Here is a 22253-nt window from a genome sequence, read left to right as displayed (position 1 = left end):
CTTTCTTATAGACCAGGTCTACCAATCCAGTAATGGCACCACTCACATGGGCTGGGCCCTCCCACATCAATAACTAATTAAGAAAGTGTCCTACAGGTTTGCCTACAGTCCCGTTTTTCTTTTCTTTTCTCGTCTCTTTTCTTCTTTTCTTTTCTCTTCCTTCCTTCCTTCCTTCCTTCCTTCCTTCCTTCCTTCCTTCCTTCCTTTCTTCCTTCCTCCCTCCCCCCTTTCTTTCTTTCTTTCTTTCTTTCTTTCTTTCTTTCTTTCTTTCTTTCTTTCTTTCTTTCTTTCACACTCCATATTTTATTGGCCCCCCCATCCCCCATCCATCCTCCTACTGCTCCATATCCCATATCTCCTCCCCACTCCCCTGTCTCCACGTGGATGTCCCCATCCTCCACAACACCTGACCTCTAAACTCCCTGGGGCCTCCAGTCTCTTCAGGGTTAGGTGCATCATCTCTGAATGACCACAGACCCAGGAGTCCTCTGCTGTATGTGTGTTGGTGGCCTCATATCAGCTGGTGTATGCTGCCTGTTTGGTGGTCCAGTGTTTGAGAGATCTCAGGGGTCCAGACTAATTGAGACTGCTGGTCCTCCTACAAGGTTGCCTATAGAGGCATTTTTATTGAAGTTTCCTACTCTGAGATAACTTTAGATTGTGTCAAGTTGACATAAAATTATCCAGCATAACATATACATATAACATTAGCCATATTTAAATTTAAGTAGTTAAAGAATACTGAATGAGGTATCAAAATATTTTTAAATGATATAATAATCAAAACATTTATTCTTGCTTGAGGATGGGGAAAAGAAAACTATTCAAATATGCAAAATAAAAGAACTTTCATATTTCTTATAAATATAAATATCATTGAACTTGAACTCCTGAAGAGAACCAAAGATGCTTTCCCCAATTCTTTATACTGAAGGCCAGCAGGCAACCCAAATGATGTAGGATTAGCTTGCATTCCAATGTTTCCAAATAAAATTCTCTCTCTCTCCTTTCTCTCTCTCTCTCTCTCTCTCTCTCTCACTCTCTCTCTCCTCTCTCTCTCTCTCCCCTCTCTCTCTTTCCTCTCTTTCTCTCTCTCCTCTTTCTCTCTCTCTCTCTTCTCTCTCTCTCTCTCTCTCTCTCTCTCTCTCTCTCTCTCTCTCTCTCTCTCACACACACACACACACACACACGATTGCACGCGCACACATGCATGGACATTAGAACAGTCCCTTTCTGCATCTTTAAAAAACTGGATGGCACTCATATCCAGAGAGCAGTTGGTTACCCCATAAGAGTCATGGCATTATTGGACCAAAGGGCATATCTTGCCTGGCAGGCTCGCAGCTGAGTAAAGTCAGTGGCACCTTTTCTTCCCTAAGAACTTGCACGGTACATTTCAGCACCATGAAGACTAGGCAATACAGAGCCAATTTGGTTCCAGCTCCATTTATCTCACTTATAATTAAGGTATGTGAGATCTTAGCAATAGATCTCAGTAACTAGCTCTACCTAATGAACAAGGTGCATGACAATAGCTTATATTGTTTGAGATCTTCTGGGGCTTCCCTTATCAAAACTTGTAAGTATCCAATGCATGCAGTATATGTCTTTCTGTGCCCATGTAGTCTCACTCACCATATTTCTTTCAGTTTTATCCACTTATCTGAAAATTACATAATTTCACTTTTTTATAACTGAATAAACTTCCACTGCACATATGTACAGTATTTTCATTATCCATTCATCTGTCACTAGACATGTAAGCTTTTTAAATTTCCTAGCTATTGTGACTACAGCAGCAAGAAATGTGGATGAGTGTGACTCTCATAAAGTCCATGGGGCATATGCTCATGAGGGGCCTCACTAGACTTCCTGATAGCTTCTACTCTTAGCTCTTTGGGGGATCTGCAAAGTTCCAAACTGTCTACAAGAGTCAACACCCCCATTAACAGTGACTGAACAGTAGTCCCCTTTCCCTTACTTCCTTGCTAGCACTTACTGTCAATTGATTTCTTGATGAGTGTGAGATGGAATCTCTTACATTCTTAAGTGTCAGCCATTCAAATTACTTTGGGGCATTCTCTGTGGCTCATTTTTTGTTTGGGTGGTTTTCTTGTTTTGTTTTGGGGACTCGCTGTTTATCTTAGATGTCAATCCCCAGGCAGAGGGAGGACCTGGGAAGCTTCCCCCATTCTACCCTCTGCCTCTTCACTCAGACCAGAGTTTCATAAGCTGTACAGAAGCTTTACAGTTTCATGAGCTCCTATTTGCCAGTTGCTGGCCTAGTTTCCTGAGAGGGCAGAGTCCTGCTTTAAAAGCCTTCACCTATGCCTGTATATTAACGAGTACCCCTACTGTTTTCTCTAGCAGTTTCAGGTTTATGGTAATATGAACCTTATTGGCAGCCCATGGCTAAAACGGCCTTGGTCTCTAGGAGATCTTAACTCTTGTTTAGCTTGTCCTGGTACCAAGGTGCCTTCTAAATACTTGCATATTTGTCATATACCCATGGACAGGTGCAATTCTCAGCCTTGACCAGAGGAGCTTATCTGTGCAAAAGGTGACAAATTCACAGATACATGGCTATTCAAGGTGCTGAGTTAGAAGGACAATTAGTGCTCTGCCCTCATCAGGATATTGATACAATTTCCTTTAAGTCTCCCAGTGTATCAACAAAGAGAGGTAGGAAAGAAAGGAAGAGCCAAAGACTAGGAGAAGAACTCAAATGTCACCTTCTGGGAATGACTGAACAATTTATCATGATCTCACAGTGGCTATGGCTGCTTACCTTGGGCCTGCCAAATCATGGATCAGGGAGGGACTAATGGGGCCCTACATGCTTGCTGAACTACTGACTACTGATGGATTCTGCATGAGGGAAGGCATTTTCTTCTATGTCCCCACTCATGAGACTCCCAGGCTCCAGTGGCTAGTTCCAAATCTATGATCACAAAGGCAACCCTGGTTTAACTTCTTAATCACAAAAGACATGATTCTGGGGTAAATGATTTGCATAAGGGAGGGCACATTGAAGAGGTTAGGTAGTTCAGAAAGGGAGTGTGTGCGTAACTGTAATCAAAACACCTCCCTCCCTCCCTCTCTCTCTCTCTCTCTCTCTCTCTCTCTCTCTCTCTCTGTGTGTGTGTGTGTGTGTGTGTCTGTCTGTCTGTCTGTCTGTCTGTCTACATATATAGTCCTCTGTGTGTGTGTGTGTGTCTGTCTGTCTGTCTGTCTGTCTACATATATAGTCCTTTACTACATAGTGCAAATCTTTTTTTTTTTTTTTTTTTTTTTTTTGAGACAGGGTTTCTCTGTATAGCCCTGGCTGTCCTGGAACTCACTTTGTAGACCAGGCTGGCCTCGAACTCAGAAGTCCACCTGCCTCTGCCTCTGCCTCTGCCTCCGAAGTGCTGGGATTAAAGGCGTGCACCACCACGCCCGGCCCACAGTGGAATTCTTAACTACATACTAAGTACTTATCTTTACATCCACACATCCACAGAGGAGTATAGTTCTCACCAGGAATCAAAGAAGCTTCCCTTTGTAACAGATAGAGATCATCACAGAAAACAAGAGCTGCTTAAAACACACAGAACAACTGATGTATCCAGCCCCAACAGATACAGCTACAACACAGCCACTACACCTAAGGTTCAAAGAAGACCAGAGGGTGGAGGTGAAAGATTCTAAGAGCCAGAGGAATAGCAAGTCTTCTGTGAGATTACGTCTGCTAGAAATGTCAGGGAAGCTACACCCAGGATCCTGCAACAATATGGCTGTACCAACAATGTGCCTAAACAGGACCTGGACAATGACAACAAGAGATATGCTAATGGGCAGGTGGGGTGGTTCATGGGGCCTCACCCCTAAATAAAGAATTATAGACAACCAATGACTGCTGAGATTGGGAGACTTAGTCTTCCTCAGGGATGAGGCCCTTAACTGGTCATACAATATTAAGTGGTCGGCTCTTTAATCATACACACAAGCAATATAAAGAGTCAGCAGACTGCATGTATGTACTTATGCATTTAGATATGTAATAGTAACAGTAAAATAAAAAGAAGACATAAATTGGAGAGGGACCACGGGTGCCATGAGACTGGTTGGAGAATGGAAAGGGAAGGAGAGATATGACATAATTATATTTTAAGTAACAGCATTTTAAAAGTTTTAAAGATTGGAGGGCACCAATACAACTCTGTGTTGTGTGTGACAGCTCTTTGAGTATATCTTAAAATGTAAGTCAATCCTGAAATTTGGTACCAATTCTGTGCTTCCTCTTCAGAAGCCAGGCTAGCAAGCTTGTATATTTCTATTACTGCCTGGCTTTGCAGTTAGGTGGGAATTCACAAGGTCTACCTGTCTAATGCCAGCAAAGGAAGAAGAAAGGAGCAAGTTCTTGTGAGCGAGGAGATAACAGGGTGGGACTTAACTGATCACACTTCAAAGAGTCCTGTGTCTCAATGGTGGATGGGGCCATACACATTATATACTTCCTGTACCATGGTGAATGGGCTTTTCCAGGAGAATAACTGGCAAGGAGTAAGAGACATTTAGGACATGTATGAAAGCATACTACACTAGTGTCATTGTAGTAATACAAGAAGTGTAAATTAACAAACATCGCAATTAAGGTATATTTTAAAAAACTCTTAGGAAGGCAATAGTTTGACAACTACTCATGAACTCCATCTTCTCTCCAATACACCTGGATGGAGGACACCTTTTAGGGAGGTTATAGAACATATGGAGGTGGAACCTCAATGGAGGAATGTGACTCAGGGCAGGCATTTAGAACCTGACTCTGCTTCCTCCTCTGCCCAGGTGTGAGCAAGCAGGTTCACACTCATGCTGTCTCAGCTATAAGATGCTCTCTCCAATGTTTCCCTTCGTGATAAGACTGCATCCTCATACCAGAAAAACTCTTGTCAGACCAGTGTACAGAGCCATATCTGGTTAGGCGGTTGAGGGCTCCACTAATTTGTTTGAGTGCTGTATGTTCATTGGATTTGAAATCAGCCCAGGAAAAATAGGTGCCAAGAGAGGCCCACTGCCATTACAAAGCAAATGACACTTGTTCTAGCATAAGCAAGGGTTCATGCTGGTATAGCATGTGTTATATACTGAGAACAGCTATAGTTTTTAGTTCCACAGTAGAGCAGACCTGTAATCCTAGCACTTGGGAAGGATAGGCATAAGGAACAGAAAGATATTGAAGATCACCCTGGGAGTGTAGTGAGGTTGTGGCCATCCTGGAATTCCTGTAACCTTGTCTCAAGAAAATGAAACAAAGCAAAACACCTGAAAAATAACGGCCATGCAAAAAAACACTTGGTAGGGCTGGAGAGATGGCTTGATGGTTAAAAGCAGTGACTGCTCTTCCAGAGGTCCTGAGTTCAAATCCCAGAAACCACATGGTGGCTCACAACCATCTGTAATGGGATCTAATGCCCTCTTCTGGTATATCTGAAGACAGCTACAGTGTACTTACATATAATAAATAAACAAATCTTAAAAAAAAAAACACTTGACAGCTATTTCATACATACTTCAATTCTTAATCATCTCTGAAGTTTCCCTGGCAGAAATATTGAAATAGTATACATGTATATCAAATAGCATACAAATATAAATGTGTGTGCAATGGATATCCCTGCATGTGTGCAATGGCTGACAATGTGCATGATCAGGCTTATTCACTATGGACACTCAGGAGAGTGGACATCAGACTTCCACTGTTGGAACTCATGGATGCCTGCCTGACAGGAGGAAGAGGAAAGGCAGAGAGGGCCTGGCACAACACGTAGGCAGGCAGCATATGGGTCAGATAGGGAACTGAGTGACCAGACAGCAAAGCTTTATCAGGGCGGGCACTCGACGTTCCTTTGGGTATTCTGCCTGCAGCTCTTGAGAACATAAACTCTGACTTCCCTGTGGGACTCTGCCAGGTACCTGGGGAATGGAAAATCAAGCAAAGAGAAGCTACACTGACTGAAGAATACCTGCTGGGAACAGAAGTTGCAATATGATCTTTATTCTTCTCTTGCTTTTTTTCAAGAAGAGAAAATTCCACTGAAGCTTTTCTCAAGAAGCCTTTGTTATTCTGTCTCTGGCATGAAAAGGAATATCTTGTTCTGCTCCTGTACTCCCTAAAGTCTTTTTTGAAGCTTGAAATATAAATAACCTGTATTCCAAAGACCCAGGGTGTATACTTTGGTATATCTGGCTAGAAATTCATAGGGAAAAGCATTGTCTTCTAACTGTGAGATGGCTCCTAGGTGCACAGGATTCTGGGAGTTACTGGAAGTGGCCTATACAGTAGCAGAGAGAGGCTTAACAGGCCACGATCCAGAGTCAAGCCCACTTGAGAGAAGCTGGAGGCTGACACATTCCCGGGGGACTGGGACGGGGATGGCAGCTGCTGTGTGGAATACCTAGAAGGCACCTCAGTGCACCGTAGGCAGCATCTCCACCTGTGCTGTGTCCAGGCACAGTGTGCCAGCTACAACATCCTCTGCTCGTAACAGATTCAGTTCAGAGGCAAGGCCCGTGGCCCGTAACCCATTGCATTTCCCACTCTGCCCTCTCTCGTCACTCGTGCTTCCAGCATGGTACTCCCACTCTGCAGCAGTTGCTGGGGCTCTGTGCAAGCTCGTCTTCTCGGCAGAACTGAGCTTCCTGGGCTTAGAAGTTAGTTCTCGCCCTATGACTTACTAGAGCAGAGCACAGTAATCACAGACTAAACACCTATCTCTCTATAATGACGACTGGAATTAGGCACTGCTGCACTTAAGATCTACAAGCAAAGGGTCTTTAGCAACTATACAAAGTAAGAGGCAGAGGAAACAGAGAGTCCTCCTTGCAATAATTTCCCATATTCATCAGCAGCTTATCCTGTATGCTCTCAAACCTGGGACAAAATGGAGCTGACGAAGATCCACACTGTTATCTACAAGATATACTGTATCTCATGAAGACACACAGCATCTGCACGCTAAGCCAGGAGTCACAGTCAAGCAGAGCCTGGTTCTATGGTCCTGGACAAGTGGTGAGCATTTATATCCTGAAGGCAGCAACAGAACATGCAGTCAGTATAACCACCCTGAGAGGGAAGTGTTACAATGGGTCAAGAGAGTAGAATACACAATGCTTATGTATCTCTATTGAAACCATAAACAACATATGAGTACTTGAATAATAATTTGGAAAAGGCATTTCTTACTCAGTACCAAGTGGGAAGTTCCTAAACCTCTCCTCACTATTATTTCCAATGGAAACTGGCTAGCTGAGGAGAGGCTAGACAGGACTGACGTGGACATCAGCTAGAACAAAGACTGCTCTAAACTCCAATGACTTGCATACCTTTTAAGTGGCTGTGGTGGTTTGAATGTGAACCTCTCTTCATAGGTTCATATTTGAATGCTTCATTCCTAAATGGTAGAACTATTTGGGAAGCATTAGAAGGTGTGGTCCTGTTGAAGAAGTGTGTCTCTGGGGGTAGTCTTCGAGGTTTCAAAGACTCATGCCTTGAGTCTCAGAAGAGACTTTAGACTTTTAAATTCTGTGGAAACTGTGAAAGATAATGGGTACTTCTTAAGTTTAACTGAATGTGTTTTGCATTATGATATGGCCAGAACCCTATGAGTACAAGGGAGTAGAATAAAGTGGTTTAAGTGGCCTCCACAGGCCCATATAATAGAATTGTTGGTCCTCAGTTGGTGAAACTGTTTTGGCAAAGATTAGGAGGTGTGGCTTTGTTGGTCAAAGTATGTCACTGGGGGTGGGCTTGAGGTTTCAAAACACAGTGCCAAGCCTAGTCTAGCTCACTCTTCTCCTCTGACTTGCAAATTAAATGTGAACTCTCAAGCACTGTTCTAGCACCATGCCTGTTTACTTGCCTGGTGCCATGCTCCCTGTCATAATGGTCATGGACTCGCCCTCTAAAGCTGTAAGCAATGAAATGCTTTCTTTTATAAGCTGCCTTGGTCATGGTGTCTCTTCATAGCAATAGTAAAGCAATACAAACACAAGGAAAGCCATTCAGTATAGGTGGACTGGATGTCCTGGTCTTACCCATTGTCCACACTGGTGCGGACTGCCCCAACAACACCTTCTAGGACCTGGAGGGGGTCGCGTGACCCACAGAGATCAGCACTGCCACCACTGTGATAAGAAAGAGAATAATTGAGTCAGAAGAGGTCAACAGTTGAGCCTTGGAAATACACTTTCCACTGATGCACTCAGGGAACCCATTGGATTATGGCATGGCATGGTGAGGTGCTCGTTCACAACTCTAGAACTCTAGCAAATTTCCAAAGTACAACACAAGAAAAAGAAATTTTACATGTTTTCAGAATATTTTCAGATTTAAACCACCCGCTACATTCAGTTACTTTTAGGCCTTTGTCATTTTCTTCCTATGCCTACTGAACTTAACTTAAAGGATATAACATACAAAGGCCATGCCCAAAAGTGTTCTTGGCTCTGAAAGCAAAACATGGAAGGCTCCATGTTCCTGAGCCTTCTATAGCTGCAAGTTTTACATTGATTTTGGTCGAATATCTTCAGTCCACTGCCTTTAGAATCAGTCTGATCATTCAGACTTGATCAGAACCAAGTCTCCAGTAGCAGAAATGCCACAAAGGCACTAGTCTTTCCAGTGTTTATTTTGTGAGCTTTCTCTGGTTAAGAAATGGTAAATAAACAAAAAGGTACAAAATATGGCAAATAAATATCTGTTATCACTTAAAAATGAGGTGTTCTCATAAGCAACAGCAGAGAAATCATAACAGGCTAATAGAACAAAGCTTTATTAATGTGGAAGTTTTATTTCTAAAATAAAACTGCTGCCGAATTTTGTCTGTCTCTGCATAAAATTGCTAGGTACCTCAGAGCATTAGTGTGAAAACTGTATGAGGCTAGGGTAATTAAACTGATAAAGGCTCATTTGATTTCAGTTTAGCTTCACAAACTGACATGCATTTAATCAAAAAGTTCCTCAAGAGCAATACAGAATTACAAAGAATGCTTAAAAGGAGACTAAATTAAATCCAACTAAGTCTCTTAGCCTAATTACATTATTCACAGAAAGTGCGAGATGCCTCATTATTCCTTAGCTTCACTTTCCTCCTTCCCGACCGCCTTGCTCAAGGAGCTCTAGTGTGCCCATGTGGGACAAGAGGCAAGACCTCCTCTGCCGCCAAGCTTACATCACTCATGGCGTAAGGTAGACAGCCCAGGAGAGCTTATCACTAACTTCCAGTCATGACTTGAGTTCATCAAAAGCACTGCTTGGGCTCCATTTCTCCTGCTTCCAAGAAAGGGAATTAGATAAGGCGGACACTAAGCAGACACACTGAAGGCACAGGGCAAGCTGGCTCTTGGCTACCTGCTCCACTTGTCATTTGCCCTTTCTCCTGCTTCTTGATAATGTGTAGAAGTAAAAGAGTCCAACTAGGAATTGGCTTTATAGCATGTTATTAACACAATACTAATGAGGACACATACTCATGTTCTCCCTTCTCAAGACATCTTAAGCCTTAAGAAGTTTGAACACTCTAAAAGTAATCTCTCAGGTTTGTAAAGTATTTGAAACTACGGCATACTTCTCCATGCCTGGGGATAACTTAGCTTCACAATGACTCTGCGGTAGGTGACTGTTGGAAAACTATTGCCCTTAGGTCTTCTGTAATGGGTACATTATAGCTTACCTCAATGCAGAAATTATTTGAGTGATTGCAGTATGCACTATATCCTTGGGAGAGATGTTGACAGGACCAATGGCCACTTCTAGCAGCTGCTGAATCATCCTTAGAGGTTGGCCATCTAAACACATGGCCACAGCTTGGTCATGAATTTTCTCCTTTTCTGACCGTGACAGATCGTAGAAGTAACTGTATTTCTGGAGTATTTCCTGAAGAAAAAAAAAATAATCAACACCTAAATTTTACCAGGGAATTAAATGTGTCTCTACACACAGAAGATATTCGCATGGTCTACAAGCTAAATATATTCCTACCATAAACAGCACACGAAGGGATATGAATTGGCTACCAAGACCTTAGACTCAAAATCCACCTAGATTGACAGTGAATATTTGCTTTATTAGTACAGTTGGCTATTGTGATTGGAAACTTCAGCCTCTGTATAATGACAACAAGGACAAGAGGGTCTTGTGACCAGAGGGCACTGTGAACAAGGGATGACATAAACATCAGGCTGTTGGCAGTGAACGGGAGTGTGAACTGAACTGCTTCTAAACCATAATCATCACGACAATGTCTTGAACAATAATTATGTAATCCCAGGTGTGACACATGTGGTGTTTAATTAAATCTTTGCAACAATAACCCTATAAGTACTTTTAATTAGTCCCATCTCATCAAAAAATAAACTGAGGTTCCAAGACCCTCATAACATGCCTAAAAGTCACACTGCCACAAAGGACAGGAGCTGAGAGCAGGACCTAGGAGTCACTCTCCACCCAAGCTATATTGCTCTCTGTAAACATGCCCATAAGAACCAACACTACAGGAAATAACTGAGGACGTCTGCCATAGCTGTGGCTCCCAGCAAACCTCACAAGGCCACACCCAACCACAGGCAGCCACTGGATAACAACACTGCTTTCTAGCTGCTGTGTTGTTTCCCTGGCAACCTCAAACATAATGCTCCACTTTTTTAAAACTTCCACATGAAATCTGAACATGTGGAAGAAGTGAAGGCAATTTACTAAATTCACACTAATCTTTAGGTTTGGAGGGTTAAAATAGAAATATGAAATTAATGGGGCAAATTTACAGGCTAAATGTTATTTCAGCCTTTGTTATGAAAATCTTTTTTTTTTTTTTGGAGGCTTGGGGGATATTTTTACACAATCTAACTTTGTAGCTCTGACTGTCCTGGAACTCTTTATGTAGACCTGACTGGCCTTGAATTCAGAGATCTGCTTGCCTCAAATTCCTAAGTGCTGGGATTAAAAAGCATGTGCCCTTTCTGACTTAGGATAGGCAAAGATCCTTTCCCAATCTGTTGGTGGCCTTTTTGTCTTATTGACAGTGTCTTTTGCCTTACAGAAGCTTTGCAATTTTATGAGGTCCCATTTGTCGATTCTAGCCAATACAGAAGTGGATACTCATAGTCATCTATTGTATGGAACACAGGGCCCCTAATGAAGGAGCTAGAGAAAGTAACCAAGGCGCTAAAGGGCTCAGCAGCCCTATAGGAGGAACAATAATATGAACTAACCAGTACCCACCAGAGTTGAGTCTCTAGTTGCATATGTAGCAGAGGATGGCCTAGTCAGCCATCAATGGCAGGAGAGGCCCTTGGTCTTGCGAAGATTATATGCCCTAGTATAGGGGAATGCCAGGGCCAGGAAGTGGGAGTGGGTGGGTTGGGGAGCAGGGCGGGGGGAGGATGTAGGGGGCTTTGGTGATACCATTTGAAATGTAAATGAAGAAAATATCTAATAAACAAACAAACAAATAAATAAAAGATTAATTTTTTTAAAGGCATGTGCAACTACAACTGGCTCAAAGTGTCTTAAGAAAGCAACTGTTGTTCAATTAAGGAACCGCAGAGTGTCCCATAGGAGCTGGTAAGACTGAATGGTACTTGAACACAAAGGACAAGATGGCACATTAAATGCTAAGGTGAAATGAGCAGGTATCTTTGTTAAAAGCCCCCTTGAATTCACATACACCATGCTATTCACTGAAGGACATTTGTTATCAAGAGAAAATTCCAATTGTATGATTTTAATATTGTATGTACAATTGAAAGGCCAACGAGGATGTATAAAATTTTATACTAAAGCATATAAATCACTTTTACTTGAAGATTCAAATTTTATCCCAGATCCTTTTTTTTTTTTTTTTTTTTTTTGGTTTTTGAGACAGGGTTTCTCTGTATAGCCCTGGCTGTCCTGGAACTCACTTTGTAGACCAGGCTGGCCTCGAACTCAGGAATCTGCCTGCCTCTGCCTTCTGAGTGCTGGGATTAAAGGCCTACGCCACCACGCCCGGCGTGTGTGTGTGTGTGTGTGTGTGTGTGTGTGTGTTTTATTGAATATTTATTTACATTTCAAATGTTATCCCCTTTCCTAAATATCCCTCCCCAAAACCCTCTATCCCAACCCCCTCCTCCTGCTTCTATGAGGGTGTGTCCCCACCCTCACATTCCCCCCTCCTCCTGCTTCTATGAGGGTGTGTCCCCACCCTCACATTCCCCCCTCCTCCTGCTTCTATGAGGGTGTGTCCCCACCCTCACATTCCCCTACACTGGGGCATCACACCTTCATGCAACCAAGGACCTCTTCTCCCACTTATGCCCAACAAAGCCATCCTCTGCTTCATATATGGCTGGAGCCATGGGTCCCTCCATATGTTCTCCTTGGTTGGTGGTTTAGACCCTGAAAGCTCTGGTTGGTTGGTATTGTTGTTCTTCCTATGGGCTTGGAAAACCTTTCAGTTCCTTCAGTCCTTTCTCCAACTCTTCCATTAGAGACCCTTGTTCAGTCCAATGGTTGGCTATGATCATCCACCTCAGTATCTCTCAGGCTCTGACAGAGCCTCTCATGAGACAGCTATACCAGGTTCGTGTCAGCATGCACTTCTTGTCGTTCACAATAATGTCTGCGTTTGGTTACTATATATGGGATTGGTCCCCATGTGGGGCAGTCTCTAGATGGCCCTTCCTTCAGTCTCTGCTCCTCACTTTGTCTCCATTATTTGCTCCCGTGATTATTTTGTTACCCCTTCTAAAAAGGACCAAAGCACCCACACTTTGGTCTTTCCTTCTTCTTGAGCTTCATGTGGTCTGTGAATTGTATCTTGGGTATTTGGAGTTTTGGGGCTAATATCTACTTATCAATAAGTGCATACCATGTGTGTTCTTTTGTGATTTGGGTTAGCTCACGCAGGATGACATTTTCTAGTTCCATTCATTTGCTTAAGAATTTCACGAAGTCATCGTTTTTTATAGCTGAGTAGTACTCCATTGTGTAAATGTACCACATTTTCTGTATCCATTCCTCTGTTGAAGGACATTTGGATTCTTTCTAGCTCCTGACCATCATAAATAAGGCTGCTATGAACATAGTGGAGTATGTGTCCTTGTAATATGTTGGAGCTTTAACCCAGATCTTATAACTTAAGTTAAGGAATAACAAATGCTGGGAAGGAGAGAGCATTGGCAAAGACGGTTTGCTCCCACAGTAGCTTATCTGCTGCTGTTCATACCATTCTTTAGTAGTATCCAACAGATGGCTGAACAGACACTGAAATATAAAGTCAATCAGGCCAACTTTTGAATTCAGCTCATCATCAATTTTCATTAGACTATTCTAAATGTTTTTCTGCATGTATAAGTGCACCCCAGTGTACATGTGGAAGTCAGAGGACAAGCTGGGGAACTTGGTTCTCTCTTTGTAACATGTGAGTCTCAGGAAAGGGATCAGATTCGCCTCACTGGGCCCCACTATCTTTTAAATGAGGTGTTTATACTGAGAGGCAAACCAACACCCAGTTCTGATCTTAAAATTTAGTGAGTGAATACAATTTAGGAAAATTAAAAGGTTAGCACTGTCCTAGGATCCATATGAAATGGCATTAAAGGGCAGATTGAGTATTATAATTATTACTATTTTTTTTATCTAAACATCATTTCCTTCATAAAAAACTATTTACTTAGTGATCTGTCACCCTCCCAACTATGGAAAAGGATATTCTAAAGTCCCACAACTTTTAAAATAAAAAGAAGTTGGCCATGGTGGTGGAAACCTGTCATCTCAGCTGTCAGAACATTGAGTAGGGCGATCACAAGTTCCAGGTCACCTTGGGCCATACAGTGATACCCTGTCTTAGAAGACACACACATACAAGTACACACAAACCCCCCACATGCATGCACATGCACACACACACACATACACAAGCGCAAACACACACAAGTATACACATACACACACACACACACACAAACAGAAAAGAAACAAAAAAGAAAGGAATCCAGTGCATGGAAGTGGGGGTTCTGAAAAGCAGGGCTGTTGGAAGAAAATCTACAAAAACATACTTCATTTGAAAATGTCATAATAGAGCTAGAGAGATGGCTCAGCAGTTAAGAGCACTGACTACTCTTCCAAAAGTCCTGAGTTCAAATTCCCAGCAACCACATGGTGGCTCACAACCATCTGAAATGGGATCCGATGCCCTCTTCTGGAGTGTCTGAAAACAGTTAAGGCATACTCATACACATAAAATCAACAAATAATTCTAAATGAGTGAACTATTAAAAAAATAAAAATGTCTTAATAAAACCTAATATCTTCTATGCAAAATTAAAAGGAACAGAGGCTGAAGAGATGGCTCAGTGATTAAGAGCAACTGGCTGCGATCCCAGGTGATCTGGTGCTTCCTGGCAGCCACCTGGTAGATCACAATGAACTACTACTCCAGTCCCAGGGGACTCAACATCCTTTTCTGAGTTCCATGGGTACTGCACACACATGGCTCACAGACACACATAAAAGCACAATATCCACACTTAACAAACAAACAAACCAACAAACAAACAAAGGAATAAATGTGAAGTTCAGGAATATTTTATAAAAATTAAAAAGAACAAAGTTTCTGAGACGCTCACATGATTTCTGGGTTTTTTAGATTCTTATATGGGTCATTAGACCTCACCATGGGCAAGGACTCATAAGCCTCATGGAGGTTGTTTAGGGTACATAAGAGGTTTAGCTAAAAATCCAATAGGAACAACTGACCAGCCAGAAAATTCCCATCAGTAATAAAGGTATATTGGAAGGATACACCAGAAAAACAGCTTGAATGTGAGCATAATTTAAAAATGCCATTGAAGCATGTATGGGAAACTAGCATTTCTGAATTTCTTTAAAAATTTAGAAAAAGATGGGCTGGGGCCTCTATCATGATTCACTTAGAAAGTAACCCCCCAGCAGCTCCCATGGGTGAGACCACCTTGCTCAGCGCGTCTCAACTTTTCTGTTTCTGCCTCACTTTTTCCTGGTTGTGTGAGAGGTTTTATTCCATCCATGCTATCACAGAACAAAGAGGCCAACTGCCCACAGACTGGAACCTTTAAAACCACAGCATAAATGTATTTGTTCCATTAAAAAATGTCATTTCAAGTATCTCTTACAACAGCCAAGAGATAACACAGTTACAAAGTGCCTTTGAGGGAAAGGGAAAAAAGATGGCGATACTGTCTGAGTCAGTCCTTCCCGGGTGTCTACTCCATACCTGCTCACTATTCCTCAGGCTGAGGATGAAGCTGTGGCTGAGGGTTTCCAGGTGGGCAAGCGACGTCTCCAGATGAGCCAAGGCATCTGGATAGGTGGCCTGAGAACCACGACCTTCTTGGGGGTCCTCTTCTGAATTTCTTTTCCTTGGCTTCTCTATGAAATGCTTGATTGTCTTAATGGCCTTTCTGGTCATCTCTTCGCGTGCTTCTACTGACAGCTTTAAAAAGACATTAAACAAAGTCAGAAAATCAAAGAGGTGCTATGTTTGACATATTAATAAGGTATTACTGAGTAGAATAAAAGTGAAATCTTAACAGATGCCAATCAGTGATTGGCACTTTGTAGGTTTGTTGTTGTTTTCCCTCAGTTTTAGAAAACAGTATAATACCAAGTAATCTACTCAGGTGTTAAGACAGACGTTGAGCAATGACAGCAGTCAAAGAAGGTAATACTCAGCAGAGTGAAACTAGACTTCCCCTGAGTGTCGGACAAGTGCAAAGCCAGGGACCCATTTACAGTCAGAACTGCCAGTTCTGAACATTTATTTACTATTAAGTAAAACGTCAAGACACGTGGGCAGCTGGGTGTGCTGGTGCACGTCACTATTCCCAGTCTGTCTCCTGATGACTCCTCAAGCCCGGTTTTGCTATATCCTCAAACGGACTTAGTGTTGCTTTAAGCAAACTAAATGGCCTTTAACAACATCTTAAGTTTCCCTATTATTTCTTAGAATTAGTCATTGATAAATTTCTGAAAGACGGAAGCTAGAATGTGAAGCATCAGTGACTATACTACAAAGTAAGTGTCCCCCAACTCTAACTCCAAGTTACCTCAGAGAGTTAGTTTGAATGCTGACAGCTGGCATTTTAATCCTATATGAATACTGATTAAAGTTACCTTGGTGAGGTACTCTTTCCGCTGAACTGCACTAAAGGTTGCCTTTGTAAGGCAGCGTCATAGTATATTCTGTGGTCTCATTTCTTCCTGGCTTTTGCTACTAAGCAGATGGCACAACATAATCAGAAGCTGCCAACTTGGTGGTTCTCAACTTGTGGGTCTAGACTTCCTCAGCAAACCTCTATTTCCAAAAATATTTGCATTTTGATTCATCAGAGTAGCAAAATTACCATTATTAAGTATCAACTAAAATAGTTCTATGGTTGGGTTCACCACAGCATAAGGGACCGTGAGAAAGGGTCACGGAGATAGGAAGGGTGAGAACCACTGCTCTAACCAGACAGGATTAATTGTGACTTTGGTTCTTCCTCTCAGTTAATAGTGCAGTCCTTCATCTCTGTGGCTCAGAAATACAAGACCTTACCCGTGTCCACCCTGTCCATACAGAGTCTGGGAGGGTTAGAGGAGGGGAATTCGAACCCAATGCATGAAAGCAGCACACTCAAGAGGCTGAAGCAGGAAGGCTGAAGCTTGGCCAGCCTGGCCTCCATAGGAAGACTTGGTCTCAAGGGAGTAACACAGAACAAAACCCTGCAATCCACACCATGTGGGACCCAGAGTTTGTCCTAACACACACCATACAACTCCCTCCTGGCCGTCTTCTGCATCCTAGGTCTGACAGAGATTCACAGAGTGCACACAGGCTGAGTGCTCTGACAACATCAAGGCTGAGTAACAGCGCTGGGAATCTTTTCTTGGAACTTACTTATGCTTTTTGCCCCAATTTTTCTATTTGGGGGCACAATTTGAATTTTGGATAATTATTTGAACATGCCAGGTTGCCCGATATTCTAATATGCCTATGGTGTGGTGTAGAGAAGTTTGAGAGTAAACTAGCTAGAGAATAGAAAAAGGGAGGGAGTTCTGTGTATAGAAAGCAAAGCAGTGGGGACACAGCAGGAGCTTCTTACCAGTTTACTTCAGATAAACAAGCTCACCATGGAAAACTCCAGAGCATGGCTAGGAAATCCAAGTTCCCCACTAAATAATCATACTTAGACATGATTTAAAAAAAAAAACTCTACTATGATCAAGGGTATAGGAATAAAGAGGAAAAATGAAAAGTATCAGAGGAAGAAATATCAACTTCTTTGCTATAACTGGTGGTCACACGATATCTTCATTTTGAGTTCCATTAACATGCCATCAAAACTTTCTTTTTTTCTTTCTATACTCTGTTCCATTAACTGCTACTAAAATAATGTAGATTTTGTGAAGTTAAGCCAAGTAGTTAGGACAGGCCAGATGACCCAAGTGAAAGAGGGTGCTTGTTGCTAAGCCAGCATTCAATACCTAGAATTCACAGGGTGAAAGGGATAAACTGAATTCTATACACTGTCCCCCAACCTCCAGTATACACAATAACTGTAAAAACTTTTTAAAGGCAAATGGGTGAAGTTTTCTATTATTGATAATGAGATATGGATCATCTAATTTCTAGGTGCTTCAGAATAATGAGATAAAAGCATGAAGTAGGCTCATAAAGAAGACACGTATGACCAGGACGTATGGAGGAGCAAAAGCTCAAGTGTCACGACTCTGCACATTACTCTGGACCTACCGTTAAAAGACACCAGTGTCTAAGCACTGTCTATCTCCACTGTCAACTCACTCTTCTCAGACACCATTACCTCTCCTGGAGAGTGTTGCCACGGTAATAACTTGTCCCCTAATGTGACAGGTGGCATGCTCGGCAGATACCAGCACCCCTTCTATCAAACTGCACTTGTCAGCTTCCTTGCAGGAGGGATCAGCCACCTTCTAGCCAATGAGATCTGACTAGAAGTGACAGGTGCCATTTTGAAGTAAGGCAAGGAAAGCCCTCATGGATCATCATTATCATCCTTTTCCATCTCAGCCACAGCAGTTAAGGAGTATGTGGAGTCCATGTGGTGCTGATACAAAATGGTATGGCTCCCACCAGCACAGATCCTAAGGGATTTGTGGTATAGATCTCTTATTCCATTTGGACAATGAGAAAACATTAATCTTTTGTAGAGTTAAGCCACTATGCATTCAGTCATTTCTGAGAAACAACAGGTGCTAAGAGAATACCATAGGTGTTTTTGGTTATCAGATCAGGCACTGCAAAACTGCATCTATATTATGCTTTCATGAAATACTTATGCTGTTGGTGGTTCTCACTTGGGGTGCAGATCCTATATCATATATACATATGACATATATATATATATATATATATATATATATATATATATATATGAGTGTGTGTGTGTGTGTATACATATATATGTGTGTGTGTGTGTGTGTGTGTATCACACACTATATCCATATAGCAAATCATATACCATTTACCCATATAGAATATTTTATACTATTTATTCATATATCTTATAGAATATCTTATACTACTTATTCATATAGTATATCTTTAATATATCAATATAGTATATCTTATAGTATATATCATATAGTATATCATATACCATTTATTCATATAGTATATTGTAACCATATATCCATATATCATATATAATACATCCACATATTATAGAATATATCATTTGTCCACATAGTATATCATACACAATTTCCATATATTATATAAATGGTATATGTATCATATCATATACCATATATCCATATAGTATACTGTAAAACATATATCTATATATTGTACATATCACATACCATATATTCAATTAGTTAGCATATGCTATTTATTGATATAGCATATCACATACCAATGAATGTGAAGCTCTAGAGGTTGTAATATCAACATTAGTATTATGTGCTGGATGTTATAGGATATTATGACCAAGCAATATAAAAAATTACTTTACCAGACTATTATCTAGATTGTGTGTAGGAACCAAATAGGGTAGAGAAATAGCACAGAAATTCAGGGCTTTAAATGGTTAAACGATTGCTATTTAGACACTAGTCATAGAAGGCAATATTGAGGATTGCATAGATAGCAAATGCCAGATAAAACCCTCAGAAGATTAAATTCTTCACGGGAAGATAAAGCAAGGGTGTGACTCCTGTAAATTCTCTCAATTGAATAAAATGACTTAGGGCAGAGATCCAATTAATGATGCGGACCTCCACAAAATTCTGATCGCTTTAAGGCTGCCCTCCTTAAATTGAGAGAGACAATGGATGGGCATAATACATCAAAAACCTATAATACAGGAGAAAATGCTCAAAACAAATGAGCAGACAAAAGGCTCCAAGGGTGCAGTTGTGTGCACATGTTGGATGCTTGTGAACTTCTGAATTAACACTTGGGGCTTTGACCTTTTCCAACAGGCTGAGGCAGCTGAGCATGCTTTCAAGGACTCAGGCCTCCTACAGTGCTCCACAGGGAACTGTGGAATGAGATAGGAAGCCCTTATTGAAGTGGAAGGAGGGATTGGGGTCACAGAGTCAAGGAAGAAGGTGGTTCCCAGAAAGCAGGTCTACATTAATTTAGGACTATAGCCCACTTCAGATAGTGAGCCTGCAACCCCACAGGCCAGAGTCCAATGGCTGTGTTCAGGTGGGTGTGGAACACCAAGGTTTGACCACTTAGTTTCTGGTCCAGTTCTGACTGGGTGGGAAATGTGGCCCACTGGAAAATGGCTTGACTTTGAACTCCATGGGGTGGCTGGGGGATGGTGAGCCATGGGTGGTAGGAAGAAGATGGTTTGGGGAAAGCCCCCTGCCTGCCACACCCCTGGAGTGAGGCAGGCCCAACAAACAGGAGAGACCATGCAGCTTCTAGTTAAAACAATCCATCTAATGAATTTTCATGATCCTTCCTCTCCTGGCAAGGTGCCTGAGAAGACTAAGTGTTGGTGTAACTGAGGGAAACTTGGTGTGTTGGGCCACTGTGATCTTGGGGTTTACACATGACTTCAACATTACCCACAGAGCAGTGGCTTGTCTGGGTACTTATTTGTGTATATAAGCATGCAGATAAACACAGATGTGTGGTGAGCAGAGGTTAACATCAAGTGTCTGTGTTATTCACCACCTTAGGTTTTTTTTTTTTTTTTTTTGGTTTGGTTTGGTTTGTTTTTTTTTTTTTGGTTTTTCGAGTCAGGGTTTCTCTGTATAGCCTTGGCTGTCCTGGAGCTCACTTTGTAGACCAGGCTGGCCTCGAACTCAGAAATCTGCCTGCCTCTGCCTTCCGAGTGCTGGGATTAAAGACATGCGCCACCACGCCTGGCTACCACCTTAGTTTTTAAGACAGGATTTCTCACTCAACCTGGAGTTGACTCCCTGATTCAAGCAGACTGGCTCACCAGTGTGTGCCAGAGAGCTCTCTTCTCTTCCTCTCTGCCACTTGTACCACATGTGCACACCAGCTCACCAGACTATGAGGGGATGGTACTCAGATGTGAGATCTCTCCAAATGCTACGGCCAGTAATGATCCGAAGGAGGCAAAAGGAAATCCACTTCAACACTACTTAGTTACCTGCTGTCAGGTCAAACTTCGAGAGTCTGACTTTATGCAGTTTATTTTTGACATATTTAAATATATAGTACAACTTTGGGGGGGGTGTTTCCTCCTGATAATTATTACAACAAAGCTTAAGGAGGACTATATTGAAACTCCTTTGCACAGTACATGTCTTTTGTAAAGTCCCTTTGTCCTCTTCCATAAGAAGGGGTTCTGTTGACTGAGAAGCAATACTCAAGAATTTGGGAAGAGGTGCTCGCTTCGGCAGCACATATACTAAAATTGGAACGATACAGAGAAGATTAGCATGGCCCCTGCGCAAGGATGACACGCAAATTCGTGAAGCGTTCCATATTTTTATGCCCCTCAACAGAGGAATGGATACAGAAAATGTGGTACATCTACACAATGGAGTACTACTCATCTATTAAAAAGAATTAATTTAGGAAATTCCTAGGCAAATGGATAGACCTGGAGGGCATCATCCTGAGTGAGGTAACACATTCACAAAGGAACTCACACAATATGTACTCACTGATAAGTGGATATTAGCCCCAAACCTAGGATACCCAAGATATAAGATACAATTTGCTAAACACATGAAACTCAAGAAGAATGAAGACTGAAGTGTGGACATTATGCCCCTCCTTAGAATTGGGAACAAAACACCCATGGAAGGAGTTACAAAGACAAAGTTTGGAGCTGAGATGAAAGGATGGACCATGTAGAGACTGCCATATCCAGGGATCCACCCCATAATCAGCATCCAAACGCTGACACCATTGCATATACTAGCAAGATTTTATCGAAAAGACCCAGATATAGCTCTCTCTTGTGAGACTATGCCGGGGCCTAGCAAACACAGAAGTGGATGCTCACAGTCAGCTATTGGAAGGATCACAGGGCTCCCAATGGAGGAGCTAGAGAAAGTACCCAAGGAGCTAAAGGGATCTGCAACCCTATAGGTGGAACAACATTATGAACCAACCAGTACCCCGGAGCTCTTGACTCTAGCTGCATACGTATCAAAAGATGGCCTAGTCAGCCATCACTGGAAAGAGAGGCCCATTGGACACGCAAACTTTATATGCCCCAGTACAGAGGAACGCCAGGGCCAAATAGGGGGAGTGGGTGGGTACGGGAGTGGGGGTGGGTGGGTATGGGGGACTTTTGGTATAGCATTGGAAATGTAAATGAGCTAAATACCTAATAAAAATGGAAAAAAAGAAGAATTTGGGAAGAGTCTGGGACAAAGATAGTCTGGGAGATTCCAGTGAGTCCTGGTTCTACAGATAGGAAAAGATCATCAGGTCATTAACTACATCCAATTTCAACTTTCTGGAAAGAAACGTGTTAATTACTTCTGTTAAAGGGAAAAGCCCATGTGGTTTCCATTTCTGGTTTCCCTGATCTGTGAGCACGAGGACCTTGTGCCATCCACACTTGGGTCCCCACATCCGTGCAGGAAAGCACATTCTAAGCGAGCCACCTCCCCAGCCCTAGAGGAGTGATACTTGAAAAACACAAATCTGCTAATGTCAGCCCCTGTCCATATCTATTTAATGACTTCCCAGTTCTCCAAGAACAAATGAGGCCCTGCCCCATGTGCTTCA

At 42.1% G+C, this 22253-nt stretch overlaps 1 protein-coding gene and 1 non-coding gene across 8 annotated transcripts in view; one reads left to right on the top strand and one right to left on the bottom strand.

Annotated features, from left to right (window-relative positions):
- Window positions 1-22253, bottom strand: part of Nbas (neuroblastoma amplified sequence) — a 368280-nt gene that overhangs the window by 108520 nt on the left and 237507 nt on the right. For all 7 annotated transcript variants that reach the window (XR_003950086.1, XM_011243895.2, XM_006515215.2 and 4 more), the window contains 3 exons: window positions 15273-15491; window positions 9714-9916; window positions 8077-8166 (listed from right to left, as the gene is read on the bottom strand). Coding sequence is in view for 6 of the 7 variants with exons in the window: in XM_011243895.2 (XP_011242197.1) it covers window positions 8077-8166; window positions 9714-9916; window positions 15273-15491 (512 nt within the window). In the remaining variant the exon portion in view is untranslated. The remainder of the gene's footprint in view (window positions 1-8076; window positions 8167-9713; window positions 9917-15272; window positions 15492-22253) is intronic.
- On the top strand, window positions 20893-20999 carry Gm22170. Its single transcript, XR_003950378.1, has one exon. It is a non-coding gene; the product is annotated as a U6 spliceosomal RNA (small nuclear RNA).

Source organism: Mus musculus, chromosome 12 (genome assembly GCF_000001635.26).
Source record: "Mus musculus strain C57BL/6J chromosome 12, GRCm38.p6 C57BL/6J".
Lineage (NCBI taxonomy): Eukaryota > Metazoa > Chordata > Mammalia > Rodentia > Muridae > Mus > Mus musculus.
The sequence above is the reverse complement of the archived record's forward strand: the minus strand, read 5'-3'. Positions and strand labels throughout refer to the sequence as shown.